At 43.1% G+C, this 15,312-nt stretch overlaps 1 protein-coding gene, 1 long non-coding RNA gene and 1 other non-coding gene across 3 annotated transcripts; all 3 read right to left on the bottom strand.

The window, feature by feature from the left end:
- Positions 1-1,720: 1,720 nt before the first annotated feature.
- On the bottom strand, positions 1,721-4,669 carry LOC111663567 (uncharacterized). The gene is made up of 6 exons (XR_002761390.2): positions 4,537-4,669; positions 3,422-3,513; positions 3,078-3,162; positions 2,429-2,481; positions 2,209-2,256; positions 1,721-1,961 (listed from the first exon to the last, which is right to left on the bottom strand). It is a non-coding gene; the product is annotated as an uncharacterized LOC111663567 (long non-coding RNA).
- On the bottom strand, positions 2,815-3,013 carry LOC111663610 (small nucleolar RNA SNORA74). The gene has a single exon (XR_002761396.1). It is a non-coding gene; the product is annotated as a small nucleolar RNA SNORA74 (small nucleolar RNA).
- Positions 4,670-5,956: 1,287 nt separating the features above from the next.
- cfap96 (cilia and flagella associated protein 96) lies at positions 5,957-11,689 on the bottom strand. The gene is made up of 8 exons (XM_023417869.2): positions 11,585-11,689; positions 10,291-10,397; positions 9,786-10,005; positions 9,257-9,394; positions 9,039-9,114; positions 7,850-8,035; positions 7,602-7,765; positions 5,957-6,163 (listed from the first exon to the last, which is right to left on the bottom strand). Exons 2-8 carry the CDS (start codon positions 10,388-10,390, stop codon positions 6,109-6,111), a joined length of 939 nt encoding a protein of 312 aa, XP_023273637.1. The 5' UTR covers positions 10,391-10,397; positions 11,585-11,689; the 3' UTR covers positions 5,957-6,108.
- Positions 11,690-15,312: the final 3,623 nt, after the last annotated feature.

The following is a 15,312-nucleotide window of genomic DNA, read 5'->3' as shown; positions in this document are numbered from 1 at the left end:
TCTGGTTGTTTACTCTCATTCACTCACTTCACTCTGAACTTCTGCTTATCTCCAACAACACAATGATAATAAGGTGTTTCAAGCAAAGCTGTCGATGCTAGCACATGTTAACATTTGGTGCATGGATCTAATACATCCATGCTCTGCTGTAGTTGTATTAGTCACTCCTGTACTGATGAGTTCTGCAGCCACTGATGTTCTGTTCCCCCAGGTAGGACTCAGCACAGGTACTCATCATTCTCATTGACCACACTGCCACCTGCTGGCGTCAGCCCATATTTTGTATTTTGTACATAATGTAAATCATTTGGTATCAGATATTTAATGTTTCTTATTGGCTGACCTTTCCTTCCTGCAGGAAAGTGATGTTGAGGTGAGTCCACATGTTAATGAACAGGTGCACTTGTTATTCAATTAAATGTGAAGTTTTCTATATAGAGTCAGTTATGCATTTAGTCCCATAAAGACCTGGCTTACCTGTAATCGTATCTGAAGTTATGGCCCTGAGTACCTCAGAAACACATTGTCTGATAATATACTTCCACCTGTGCAACATTATGAAAATTAAAAACATCCGGTCTCAAAGGGAAGCTGAAAAACTACACCATGCATGTTGCCTCTAGACTGGACAACTGTAATTCTTTATTATCAGGATGTCCCAATAATTCAGTGAAAAGCATCCAGCTGATCCAGAGGACTGACAGGAGGAAGGGCAGATTGTCATCTTCATCTGCATGAAAGGAACTTTACAGCTGAATAGGTTCGAGGGGGATCTGTATGATGATGAGGAGGAAGAACAGACTTGACTGATCACTCTGAACTTCCTGAGGAGAATGAAGTAGGAAGTCTGGCTCACCTTCCACAGTAAAAGTCTGAATCAATTTAAATGTGTTGTCCCTTTTTTCCAATTCAGTATGACGGTCACTGTGATTTTGTTCAGGCTGAGCTTCAGCAGTCACTCTGAAATATAACATACTACAGTGAAGTGCTGATCTCAGCTTTAACTTGAGCAGGTTAAGATCAGTAGACTGAACTGTGTGGAGATGTAGTCTCGTTACACAAGGTGCCCACATCACAAGGGTTCAAAAGTAACAGGTGAGTGTGACAGTAACACCTGAGACACAGGTGTGCTACTACACTGCTAGGCTTCCATCTGAAGCACCATTATGCATCTCCTTTAGTCCATAGTCACTCACCACTGACTTTAGCAGTAAAACCAGAGCTCCTCTTATTTCGCTCCCCTCTGGCCCACCTCCCTCAGGCCCCCAACATTAGCTTCAGACCCAAACCACCACTACTGAATGTGTTCAACAAATCCCATGAAAATACTAAACCAGTAATGTACATATTCTACTAATGTGTATGAAGACTAATAAAGATACTGTAGTTTTAGACCAAGTCTCATAGACACACCATCCTGCTGCCCTAAACACTCCCCAGCACTAAATGTGGATTAACTTACCACTGAAAAGTTCTTAAATGCTCCATTTCTTCCTGTCTGAGGAACATTTGTTGAAAACTGAGCTGTCCTGAAGACAGTGAGTGTTAGTGATGTTTCTACAGCTCTATTTCAGCAGTAGGAGCCAGTGATCCAGAGACAGGAGGGATCAGGAAGTCCTGAGAGCTGGATAAACACTGATCCTAAATCTGGTCCACGAGATTCATCCTGTTAGCCTCAGATTCAACTCTGAACAATGTTTCAGACATTAAATCACCAAACTGACACAAACAACTTTATTTTGTTTTGAACACATACACACTTGATTCACAGAGATTTTACATTACTGTATGATCACATCAGGTTTATGATCATATCTTGTAAAAGTTAAATGTTGGTGAAATCTTCAGGCATTATCCAGAACATTTTCTTTTCAGTCTCAGCAGATCAGTCTGACACAGGTGTACTGAAGACCTTCAGCAGGTGGACCGGGTCTCATCCAGACAAGCCTGGCAGGATCTCACTGTAAACACAAAGATAATTAAGAGACCGCTCATCTCCAGGTTCAGGACAGGAGAACATTAGACTGAGTCTGTTCCAGGTCTTCAGTCAGGTTCTGGTAAATGGGTTTTATATGAACCTGTGCCAAGTCCTGAGTTTCTCTCCCAATACAAAGATTCCACAGCAGAGAGGAGATGTCTCTGCCATAGCAGTACAGATTGGGTTTCAACATAATGAGCATCACATCTGTATCACACCTGATGTCTCACCTCCTCAGGTGGGTGCTGCCCCTCGCAGACCAGCTGCTGCACATGCTCCTGTAGAGAACAGAGCAGCGAGTGAAACCACAACCACACAACTGAGCTCAGCTGACAGTCAGCTGAGCTCAGAGGTTAAAAGTCACCATGGTGTTGTCAGCATGATGTGTTATAAATTCATTCATCACAGCAGGTAGGACAAATAAAGTAGAACTGATTCAGTCAGACTCACCTTCACCTGCAGGAGGACTGTCAGCTCCACAATGAGCAGCCCAGAGGCTCCGCCTACAATAACCATAACAGTGTCCACAGGTCAGTGGGTGTTCAGGGTCAAGAGGAAACAATTGATCAACACAAACTCATCCAGTTCTCACAGGTTAAACTGCTTCTATTTGATGATAGGAGTCAAATTAGAGATTTGACCGTCATGTTACTGACAAAAGCTCAGCTGAGGTTTAGACAGGTGGTGTCATGAACCCTCACATGTAGCAGAGGTATCACCTGTGGAAATGACCGTTTTAAACCACCAAACTAAAGAGTTTCAGATTCTTGCTGCTCACTGTTCCTGTATAACTCCAGTGCCCTAACAGAACAGCGCCCCCTGGTGGTGTGTGTGTGGATGTGCAGCCCTTCACTAGGCCCGCCCTGCTGTTGACCCAGGACAGGCCACTCTCGTTGGGCTGCGCTCTGCAACAGCTCAACTGCAGCAGACTCTAAAACAGAACCTGCTGAGCCGAGACCAAGAACAGAGGCTTCCTCTACCAGCACTGTAACACTGAGCCAGACACATCACCTGGTCAGCTGACTGAGCGCTGGGGGGATCATCTTCAGTCTTTAATGTCACATTACTAAACCTGTACTGTTCATGTAAGTGCGTTTACCTGTCGTCTGAGAGGCAGGTGGAGGCTGGCAGCTCTGTCCATAACTGTCCCTCAGTCAGTGTTGGCTCAACAGTGAGCGCAGCATCTGAAAACATGAACGTCAGTTTAGTTCAACATGACAAAGGCCACACTGAAGCAGGTAGTGAGCAGGTGGTCTATGGGCTACAGGAGGCCCTGATCAGGTCCTCACTGCAGAGCCCTTCAATAATCACCTCACACCATCACAGTCTGAAAATACTTCACATCAGTCACTTTATTTGAATGAGTTTCTGGTGCACACAACAAATACCAGTCACATACACTGGACTGTAGACAGTATGGTCTGGTCCACAGTCCGGACTCACCTGGAGATGGTTCATCCTGCAGCTGTCAGACCCCTTACCAGCACCAAGACCAGAGACCACATCTCTGTACAGGTGGACTTTTCTTCTGATCTCTGAGAACAGAACAGGTTTTATCCTTTTATTTCAGGTCCAGTTTTTAATTTGATTTTCTGTGTTTATCTGATTCTTATAAAATATACTCTGATCATTTCATCTGTGAATCACTGAACAACAGCCGTTGCTCTATAAAACTGATAAGACCATTTTTTCAGCTTTGTACACAGTACTGTAGCTAAAGGCTTTTTAATGGTTAATTACTCATTTACTAATCAGTTATGAGTTAGTAGCCATTAACAGCTTGGGTTGCAAGGTTGTGAAAAATCCTCCAGCAGACAGACTGATTCATCAGGAGATGTCTCAAAAGGTCTGCAGGGTATCTGGACTAGAACCCACTTAGATCTGATTATTAATATTCATAACTACAGACTGATCATGTTAGAACAAGTTAACCAGTTATTAACTAGCTGTTGATTCACAAACTAAACTTAACAGTAAACATGGCCTGTTGATTGTGAGACTATCTCTTGATTAATTCAGATATCTTGTAATAACATGTGTCCACTCAGTAATAATTAATGCTAACAAAAATTAAGTGTTCAGTCTCTCAGTCATCAGATGTGCAGGCTGACATGTAACTGTGGCATTAAAAGGTTGTAATGGGTCGTTAGCTTTTAGCTGCTAAGCTACATGTTAGTCCTGCAGACCTTCTCCAGAACACAGCAGGCCTGACAGAGAGGGCTCTATATCTGCTGGAGGAGGATTTACACAAACCTGGCAACGCAAGACTTCTCATTAACAGCTTATAACTGATTTATACACTACTGGTAGATGATTAACTATTAATCACAGCTTGTAACCCCTGATCAGAGAGGGGCCACGTGCTTCGAGCTGTGCCGGTAATGATGTCTTAACATAAACCCGCCATTTCTGTTCAGAAACAGTCTGAACCATTTGTTGCCACAGCGACATGTTAACAGTGAACACTTCACAGTTAATTAAACAGGAGACGATTTCTCTTCGTGCTGAGCTCGTTAAATCAAATTAATTAAAGCGCGTTAACAAGCTGAAACACTCACCATCTCTGAAACTGACTCCGTCACACAGCTGCAGCTCCGGCAGAATAAGAGGCAGAGCGGAAGTCACGTACACTTTTATAGAACGCTTGTGCCGCTGAGCATTGTGGGAAGGGAAGCTCACCCAAAGATCTTCCCATGAGCAAATGTCCCAGCCTGAACAGCAACACAGTTTACAGAACTACAGCTCTGCTCACTCACACAACATTCAAAATTCAATACAAGAAAATGAATGATAAATATTATTTGAACAACTAAAGGTTGGAGTTTTGCTGCTTAGTGGTGTAAAGTTCAGCTGCACACAGATCTGACCATGGTGCTATTATTAACAGCCAGCAGATGATGAACCAGTGATAAATGTTGTGTTAGTAAAGTCAGAGAGTCAATAGAAATTAAATCGGTCATTCAAAATAAAATCAGTATAATAGGTTCAAGCCAGCACAGCTACACCCAACAGGTCATGAAATATTCTACAGCCATCAAACTCTGTCAAACTTACATAAACTAATCTCCAATATAGACAACAATAATATAGATTAATATCCATAATAATAACGTTGATAACAATAATATAGATAGAGGGAACAGACCCTAGCAAAAATCAAATCATCAACACTTTTAGATTTTTTTCAATACAAACAAAATAAAAAATGTTCCTTCTTCTCCATGGTCACCCAGACTTGAAGGACTTCCCTGAGATTCTTTTGCACACCCTCTGTCTCTACCCACAACCAGCAGAACACTGGACCACCTCCTGACACAGAGGGACCACCAGGTCTGATGGCGCCCCCTTCAGGTCTGGGATCTTCTTCAATAACTCACAGGAAAGTTTCCAACATGTGGTGGAACCATGACATGAAGAACTGAATGGCTGTTTGAGAGCAGAGGAGGAACTACACAGTGTTAGTGTGGTGTTCCTAATAAAGTGATCAGTGAGTATGGATTTATTCAGACTTATCCATCTTTCCTCTGGTAGCTGAACTTGTGTATCAGCCAGTATATACAGTTACCTTTGACAGAGAGGAGAGTGAAAGCACTGAGAAGTCTCACTTAAAAAAGAGAGAAACACAGTGTTTAATATTTATCATGAATAAATATTGAAGTTAAAGTTATAGGTTTACTGTAGTCACAGTGTCATGTGAGTGTATTATTAATGCACCTGCACATCAGGTTTGTGTTACACCTGCTGTTTGTTTTTGATAAGTTCCAGTGTGTGTTTGCTCTGACTCTCACAGCAGTCTCCATCAGACAGATGTGTAAAAAACATCTGGCTCAGACATGCTGTCCTGATCATCAGGAGACATTTCTCCATGAACCTCAGAATAAGAACAGAGAGTTACTTCATAAACTGAAGACAAGAATAAATCCAGTTTATTCCTGTATGAAATTCATACATTCAACATTAGAAATATTCAGAAGCAGAAAGAGCTAATTGTTTAAACCTCATTGTCTTCATGATGGAGTAAAAACCTTTCTATCTTTATATCTGCAGGAGTCTGGTGACAGCTGATGGTAAAACAGACACAATAAAATAACATGTACACTGCCAGTGTTGGTGCAGTATGGGTAATGTAGTCAGAAGGTCATCGCAGCTGGGATGGTTGAGATGTAGTTTGCAGAGTGAACACTCCTGAAACAAGAGAGACATGAAATTTATTCTGAAGACTTCTCTCATTTTTTCTCTCTGACAACTTTTGTAAGAACAAAGAACAAAAATATACATATATATATACAGGACATACATATACATTCATATACAGGACATACATATACATACACACATTCTATTATTGTTAAAGAACAAAAACCTAAAACTGAAATGTGTTCTGTTTAAACTGAAGTCAGACTTCAGTCTCAGTGTTCCTGTCTCATACAGACTGTTACTGGTTAAAGCTGCTTTATCTGTGTATTAACAACAGAGCAAATCACTACATGTAACGTGTCACACGTATCATTTCAGTCTGCTGTCTCATTGTCTTGACTTTACCACCTGCAGCTTTACTGTTTGTTCTACCTGTCCACCAGGAGACAGACTCAGTCAGAGAGCAGCTGTGAACACAGTGCAGTTACAGAGGAGCTGGTGGACCAACACATGTGGAGATGAGCAGCTGTCTGATCACATGTTCAACATATCAGCTTTATATGTTCACAGCTTGTTTCTGCTCAGAGACCTAAAACAAGTCGATGTAGGTTCCAGAGGAAGAGTCCTCAGTGACACTGTCCACTGGGATAGTCTTTCCTTGAGGAATCATCTCCACAGGAACCACAGAGGAAAGAGAGGTGTGGAGAGGGAACTTGAGAGGGAGGAGGTGAGAGAGAGGAGGAGAGTGAGGGAATGTGAGAGAGAGGAGGTGAGAGAGAGGAGGAAAGAGAGGGAACGTGAGAGGGAGGAGGTGAGAGAGAGGAGGAGAGAGAGGGAATGTGAGAGAGAGGAGGTGAGAGAGAGGAGGAAAGAGAGGGAACGTGAGAGGGAGGAGGAGAGATAGGGAATGTGAGAGAGAGGAGGTGAGAGAGAGTAGGAGAGAGAGGGAATGTGAGAGAGAGGAGGAAAGAGAGGGAACGTGAGAGGGAGGAGGTGAGAGAGAGGAGGAAAGAGAGGGAACGTGAGAGGGAGGAGGTGAGAGAGAGGAGGAGAGAGAGGGAATGTGAGAGAGAGGAGGTGAGAGAGAGTAGGAAAGAGAGGGAACGTGAGAGGGAGGAGGTGAGAGAGGCACGGTGAAAGAGGGAAGGTGAAGGTGAGAGAGAGGAGGTGAGAGAGAGTAGGAGAGAGAGGGATTGTGAGATAGAGGAGGAGAGAGAGGCACGGTGAAAGAGGGAAGGTGAAGGTGAGAGAGAGGAGGTGAGAGAGAGTAGGAGAGAGAGGGATTGTGAGATAGAGGAGGAGAGAGAGGCACGGTGAAAGAGGGAAGGTGAAGGTGAGAGAGAGGAGGTGAGAGAGAGTAGGAGAGAGAGGGATTGTGAGATAGAGGAGGAGAGAGAGGCACGGTGAAAGAGGGAAGGTGAAGGTGAGAGAGAGGAGGAGGAGAGAGAGGAGGAAAGAGAGAGACGGAGAGAGGCGGGGATCACACCTGTTCACATTGACAGTGATGATGCTCTTCACAGGTGAGGTCTTGGGACCAGGAGCTGGACGAAACAGAGGCTCTTTGACGGTGGGTTTGGGACGGCGAATGATGAAGGGATCAGCGGAGTGAGAGGGATAAGAGTCAAAGGTTCCTGCTTTCATCCCTCCAGCCTAACAGAGCAGAGACACATTACAGCAGCTCATCACTCATGCAGCATCATCTCCAGCTAACACAGCCCACACACAGACACACACCCGTTTGTTGGGGGAGGGGGGCTTGAAGGGAACAGCAGAGACTCTCTGGGCTGGCAGGACCGGTCTATGTGCTGGGGACAGCGGCTTGTCACTGTGGTATGGGTTCACCTGGAAATAATCTCTGGGGTGAAGGTTCAGCTTGAAGGGACCGTCTCTGAACCTGGAGCGGTGGATTGCTGCCTCCCGCTGAAACACACACACACACACACACACACACACATAAACATTTACTTTTCATTAATTAAATGGAATCACCACAATCAGACATCAGAAATGAATCCATGTGAACGTTCCACATAGAGTTGTGTGACCAATAGAAAGTCAAAATACGTCTTCTGAATCTACTGTGTTTATTTATTTATTCATTTAAAATAAAATAAAATAAATACAAACTAGAATCACCTCCTGGTGGCTGTCTGCCTCCTCCACTCAGACTAGTTTCAGGTTACATCTCTGTTTATCCAGAGTCATAGAAAATATCAACCATTTGTATGAATCTTTGTGATAATTGCTGTGTCTTGCAAGTCTTGAGTTATGGATAAAAAGTGTTTTGTCAGGTCAGAAATTCAAATTCAAAGAAATTCAATCAAGTCATTACTGAAATATTGTGTCCATGAGAATGACACAGAAGGACGTACCATTGCAGTATGGTTCTGACTGTCGCCAGCATGGAGGAATAACAATTCAGGTGTTGAAGGAAGCACACAGGCGTTAAACTGTGCTACCTGAGTCAGAGCACAGCATCAGGTTCTGGGTTTGAGCCATGATGTAAGCCATGACTGCTGATTGGTAATTTTGTTAAGACATAACATCTCATTCTTTTACTGACTCTAGTCATCTGGATCCATCCTGTTTAATGTCTAGTGAGAACAGTAAAAGAAAAAAAGGAACGTATTATCCAGCTTATGTTCAGTAATGCATGGAATAAATGTTGACATCTGTGTGTCAGTGAGACTCTGCAAAGGCTGTGGAGCAGCTTCCTGTCTGCTCGACCTGTCGGCCTGTCAGTGTGTGCTGTGGGAATCAGTGTAGAAGTAAACAACTGTCCCTATATGAGGATCAGTGTTGACTTGTTGTCTGATGGTCTGACTGCTCCATGTTTGTCTCTGACCATCTGATCTCTATGACCAGACTCAGTTAGGACATTTCCTTGATTCCTTGACCTGCAGACATGATGGTGTGGAGTTACCTTCAGAGCCTCTCTGGCTCTGTCGTAGGGCTCAGAGACGTACAGCTGCAGTCTGGACAATGTGATATTGGGATAGCTGCAGAGGAGAACAGCTGTTACTGTCATCAGTCAGTCAGAACATCCTCATGATCAATAAAGCATCCATACATCTAGGTTCATTCAAATAAAGTCCCTGTCCACTGATCTCTTTAAAGTGTAACTGTGTTCTTGCCATGAACCTGTAACCACTTCCTTTCTTGGGCGGTGAGGAGATGATGTTGCGTCCAGGCGAGCGATGAGGTTTCCAGGTGACAGTCAGAGGACTCATGGCTTCGACAGGTCCTGACAGAGTCCCATAGTAACTGCCTGACCCACAGCTGAAGGCAAACAGATAATATATATGTAATGTAGTGAGATAAAGTAGGAGATACAGCAGATAAATAACTGTCGCTGTGTGTGTGGACATGTGTGCACACATTGGGTCATGGTTGAAGATGTGAAAGGAAAGTTTGTACGGATCTTCAGTCAGAGTAGAAGAGACAGAGCTTCAGCTCAGGTACATTTAGATTCTGACTGAGTGGATCAGCTTCAAGTTTTCATGTTAGACCTGGACCTGGTTGTGGCCTAGAACACACACTCTCCACTGAACATAATGACACCATGACTGATCCCCTACTGCCACCTTATCTATCAAGACAGCAGATGCAGGAACCTGTGTGTGTGTGTGTGTGTGTGTGTGTGTGTGTGTGTGTGTGTGTGTGTTCTCACAGCTTCTTGACACCGTTACTGGGCAGGAAGGCCTTGCCCAGGTTCTTCTTTGCCTGCTGGATGCGGTTCTGCTGGGCAAGTCTCAGCGGGTCACTCAGAGCTTCACGTTCAAAAACCCGTTTGAAGGACTTGTCGAAGAAGCCGCTCTGCAGAGCACAGCGCTGTGTGGCCACACCCGCCTGCATCTGCCGGCTGCGATAGGCCGACTCATTGAATGGACCTGGATTAGGGATCACATTCACACATGATCATGTTGTGTAACTCTGAAGGAACATGAACATGCCTGTCATTAACATAAATTACAGCCAACAATGAAGTCTCTTTCCTCTGTACCTTTGAAATCATTTAAAAGGGACAGAAGTGGACATGATGATCGTGTCATCCTCTACAGGAAACTGTTGGTATTCTTTACACATCATCAGATATCAGCTCAAACTGATATCTGCACTCACAGGCTTTTATTGTGAAGGATCCAGGAAGAGAAATAAATAGACTTTATTCTCACGGGAGGAGGGTGGAGTGTACTTGTCTCCTGAAGAGATGTAGCTCATCTCTTTGAACACACCCAGGCGCTCCATATCACTCTTTTCCTCAGCTGATGGCATCTTTACACTGTGGAAACAAACACACACACACACACACACACACACACACACACACACACGTACCATGTATTACTGATGTAACACTTGAGACACTGCTTGGCACTGTTAAACGAGATCAGGTGTAAAGCCAGTATCATCATCCAGCCTCGTGTTGGTGTAACTCTGCTCTGTGTCACTGTGTCAGTCATTGTGGTAGAAAGTACAACTCTTCCTTCCTCACTGGCTCAATCAGTCTGTCTCTTGCTCCCTGACCAAGTCGGCCTCAGGGATGAGTAAGATTACGAGAAAATATCATGGACCTGAGTGAAGCATCAACGTCTGGACCTGAAAAATTAAGAATCAACAATGAAGAACCAAAACCTGCAGTTCCTCTAATGAACACTAGAGTCCTGCTCCAACAGTGAGCCAATCTCCATAGACTCCCATGTTAAAATGTTCAAATTTACAGCAGAAATAAACATGTTTACAGCCTGGTACAAAAACAGTTTTGGTCTCTGTAGCTAATTTCCTTCTTCATGACAACTGTTATGTAGAATTGAGGGCATGGCCTCTTTGAGTGACAGGTGGGTGAGCTCATGCTTGTCAAAAACTGGCATGCACCAGAGTCTCAGCTCCAAAACACCCTACCTCTTTGACCATTGAGTCAGACACTGCCAAGATGGCGACGGTGGAGCAGCTCACTCAGCTTCAGAAACCTGTGGGTGATGTCATAGAGGCTACCCCCATCTTTATTTACAGTTTCTGATCAGAGCAGGTCAGGTCAGAAAGTGACAAAGCAACTAACTTATAAATAACATGTAGAAACATCTATACTATAGTAACCTACGACCGCCGACCAAATCATGTAATGGTACAACCAACTGAGAAAGATGGTAGCTGCCCCCCCAGACTGTGGCGCTGGTTAGCGGCTCATTCTGTTAGCTACTGTGGGGTCAGGTGAATGAGAGGCACTGACAAAACTCTCTCTAAGGTTAGTCCAGAGCTGATAGATGTTTCAAGATTGCATCAGACAAGATTCACCTGCTGTGACGTCACAGACTGTCCTGACTGAGTCCCGGTTACTGTGTAAGTAACTAGTTAGTCAGTGTCTAATCCTAAATACCAGTTTAACAAGGACATGATGTAAAACACATTATAAACACATAGACTGAACACACACTCTGTTCATACAGTTATAAATATACTGTAGCCTACCTGTGGTGGACTGGAGCAGTGAATCTATCTATCTATCTATCTATCTATCTATCTATCTATCTATCTATCTATCTATCTATCTATCTATCTATCTATCTATCTATGTTTCAACTCTTCACATTCTCTGTTTGTGTATACAGGTTACCCCAGTTACAATGGTTACCCTGGAGAAGGGGAAGTAAAGTTCACCAGTGTTAGATCCTTTCCTGGAAATGAGAGAATTGCCTTCAAAATAAAAGCATGCCATTCGTTTTACAGGTTTCATGGTGTACTGCACAAACTGAGTGATGTTTCTTGTGATGTTTTTTGAATGAGGACAGTAAGGAAGACCTCCTGTGATGAAGCTTTTTACTGGGTTTTTCCATTAGTGAGAAAAGAGAGAAAAGAGGCATTCCATTAGTGCTGATATAGAGTATAACAGCACTGGTACCTTTAACTAGCGCACACCTGAGGCAACATGTAGACAAAGTAGCAAGCTAGTGTGCACTGTGCAGGTCGGGAAAATGTTTATGTGTTGCTTAGCACCAGTCCAGTACCAGTTTATTGTTTATTTATTATCAACTGTTATTATTATTTTATTATTATCAACAATGAGCTAATGGACATGTGAATTTCCCCTAGGGGATAGATAAAGTATCTATCAATCTATCTATCTATCTATCTATCTATCTATCTAATGAAGACTGGTAATCTAGCAAATATACAAAGTGGAAACAGCAGCTCTTGTTGTGTGGTTGCCTAGACAACAGGTTATGTCAATGTCTCTGAAGTCAGTTTGCAGGCTTTCCTCTAACAGACAGGTTGTCAGTCTGTGTGTCCTCATGTGACAGAGTGCAGAACTTAACTTTTAGTTTTACTAATTAACTTTAGAAGTTGGCTGTTGGTCACTTGACAAAAATCTTCAGAAACTAGAATCACCTCCTGGTGGTTGTCTGCCTCCTCCACTTAGACTGGTTTCAGGTTACATTTCTGTTTATCCAGACTCATAGAAAATATTAACCATTTGTGAGAAATGCCATAATTATTGTGTGAAGTCTTGAGTAATGGCTGTGAGGTCACACTTATCTTGACCTTTGACCTTCGATCAACGAAATCTAATCAGTTTGTCCTTCAGTCCAAGTGAATGTTTGTGCCAAATTTGAAGAAATTCCATCAAGGTGTTACCAAGATATGGTGTCCACTAGAACGGGATGGAGAGACGTTGCTCTGAATGTTGCCTGCACAGGGGAATAAAACTCCTCAGACTGAACTGTGGTGAAATGTGGTGAAGTTGTCAAATATTCTGGGTTGTGATTCATTTGTGTGTGTGAGTGTGTATGAAAAATACACTCTGATGAGTAGTTCTTTTGATGATATCTGTTCTGAGGGAAATAAGAGTAAATATTAGCGTAGAGATCAGATTTTATTTTACTGAACTCGTCATCTCGGGAGATTTTGGTTGTTTCCTTGCGTCCATTTAGTTCAGCTGGTCATAAATCATTCTGATGTTTTGAAATAGTTGGGTTCATGTGATAGTTCCACTGTGTGAGAGCAGGAGGGACAAGTCTTTGGTCCTTACTGTGACCTCTTTAAAGCACGTCCACTACAATTACTTGGAACAAATACAACACACTGTGGATCAACAGTAACGTTTGCGTGACAATTTTCATCAACTGGCATAAAAAGACACTAGTACAGAAGCCAACAGACAGACAGAGGAGGTGAACACACTGCAGCAGGAATGGTCCCTGTGAGTCTCACACTATTAAAGTTTATTATATTTGATGATTTATACTAATAATCAATGTGTAAGCATCTAATTTGACCTTTTTTCTAAAGTGTTGAACAGTTTCATCTACTACAGCGTTCCTCTATGTTTGTATGAAGTAAAATATGAAAAACTGCCTCTGAAATGAAGGAGAATTATAAAGTAACATAAAATAGAAATGAGTTGCTGATGTGTTCAGAGGGGGGGTCATCCTGTTTGACTCTGGTTCTGGTTCTGGTTCCAGATCTTCTTCACAGTGAGTTTTTTCTGTACAGTCACTGGTTCCTTTGTAAAAGTGTTTGTGTGTGTTGTCTCTTTATTCTGACCAGTGTACAGCTCCAGTCTGTGTCTGCAGGCTCCATCGCCTCTAACTGAGTTGACCCTGACACCAGTTCTCCAGTAGAACCAGCGTTCCTCTAAGAAATGGTTGTAGATCTTCAGTGATGCTGTCTGTGTCCACAAGGTGGCAGTGCAGCTTTAGAAATGATGGGGGCGGATGATAAAGGTCTTTGGTGTAAAAATCTCAGTTGCTGTCAGATTTTCAGTGAACACTGAATAAACTTCACTGAAACTCTTACACATGTTCAGACCTTCAATAATTTTCAGCTGAATTTGAGCCTGTTTCCCACTAAATGAAGCTTCAGACTGTTTGAATGTGAAGAGATGAAGGGAAGGAATAAAGAGAAGCATAAAGAGACAGAGGTGAAGTACGATGGAGGAGAAATGAAGAGACATGGAGACAGAATGATCTACAGGGACATGAGGACACAGAGACAAAAAAGACAGACAGAGACACTGAGTGAAATGGCGGTTGACTCTTTTAGCCAAATGTCCATAGAGAATGAGAGAGGGCAGCTCAACAGCAGCTGGGTCACACACACACACACACACTTATGTTTTTCTAGCTGTGTGTTGAGCTCTGACCATCATATGATCATACTGTGCATATGTATATGTTCATATATATATATATATATATGTAAATATAGTGCATCCGGAAATCATTCACACCCTTTCACTTTCCCCACATTTTGTTTTGTTACAGCCTTTTTCCAAAATGGATTAAATTCCTTTTTTTTCTCATCAATCTACACACAATATCCCATAATGACTAAGTGAAAAAGGTTTTTTAGAGTTTTTTGCAAATTTATTGAAAATAAAAAAATGAAATATCGCACGTACATAAGTATTCACACCCTTTGCTCAGTACTTTGTTGAGGCACCCTTGGCAGCGATTACAGCCTCAAGTCTTCTTGGATATGAAGCTACAAGCTTGGCACATCTGTATTTGGGGTATTTCTCCCATTCTTCTCTGCAGATCCTCTCAAGCTCTGTCAGGTTAGATGGAGAGCGTCAGCACAACTATTTTCAGCTCTTTGCAGAGATGTTCAGTCGGGTTCATGTCTGGGTTCTGTCCCGGCCACTCAAGGACATTCACAGACTTGTCCTGAAGCCACTCTTTCGTTGTCTTGGCTGTGTGCTTAGGGTCGTTGTCCTGTTGGAAAATAAACCTTCGCCCCAGTCTGAGGGCCTGAGCGCTCTGGAACAGGTTTTCATCACAGATCTCTCTGTACTTTGCTCCGTTCATCTTTCCCTCGATCCTGACTAGTCTCCCAGTTCCTGCCGCTGAAAAACATCCCCACAGCATGATGCTGCCACCACCACCATGCTTCACCGTAGGGATGGTATTAGCCAGGTGATGAGAGGTGCCTGGTTTCCTCCAGACGTGACACTTGACATTCAGGCCAAAGAGTTCAATTTTGGTTTCATCAGACCAGAGAATCTTGTTTCTCATGGTCTGAGAGTCCTTTAGGTGCCTTCTGGCAAACTCCAAGTGGGCTGTCATGTCCATTTTACTGAGTAGAGGCTTCCATCTGCAGTGCTGCAGAGATGGTTGTCCTTCTGGAAGTTTCTCCCATCTCCACAGAGGAATGCTGGAGCTCTGTCAGAGTGATCGGGTTCTCCCTGACCAAGGCCCTTC

This window comes from Seriola lalandi, unplaced genomic scaffold (genome assembly GCF_002814215.2).
Source record: "Seriola lalandi dorsalis isolate HSWRI2012SDOR001 ecotype SW California unplaced genomic scaffold, Sedor1 jcf7180002054578, whole genome shotgun sequence".
NCBI lineage: Eukaryota > Metazoa > Chordata > Actinopteri > Carangiformes > Carangidae > Seriola > Seriola lalandi.
This window is presented reverse-complemented; position numbering and strand designations above follow the sequence as displayed.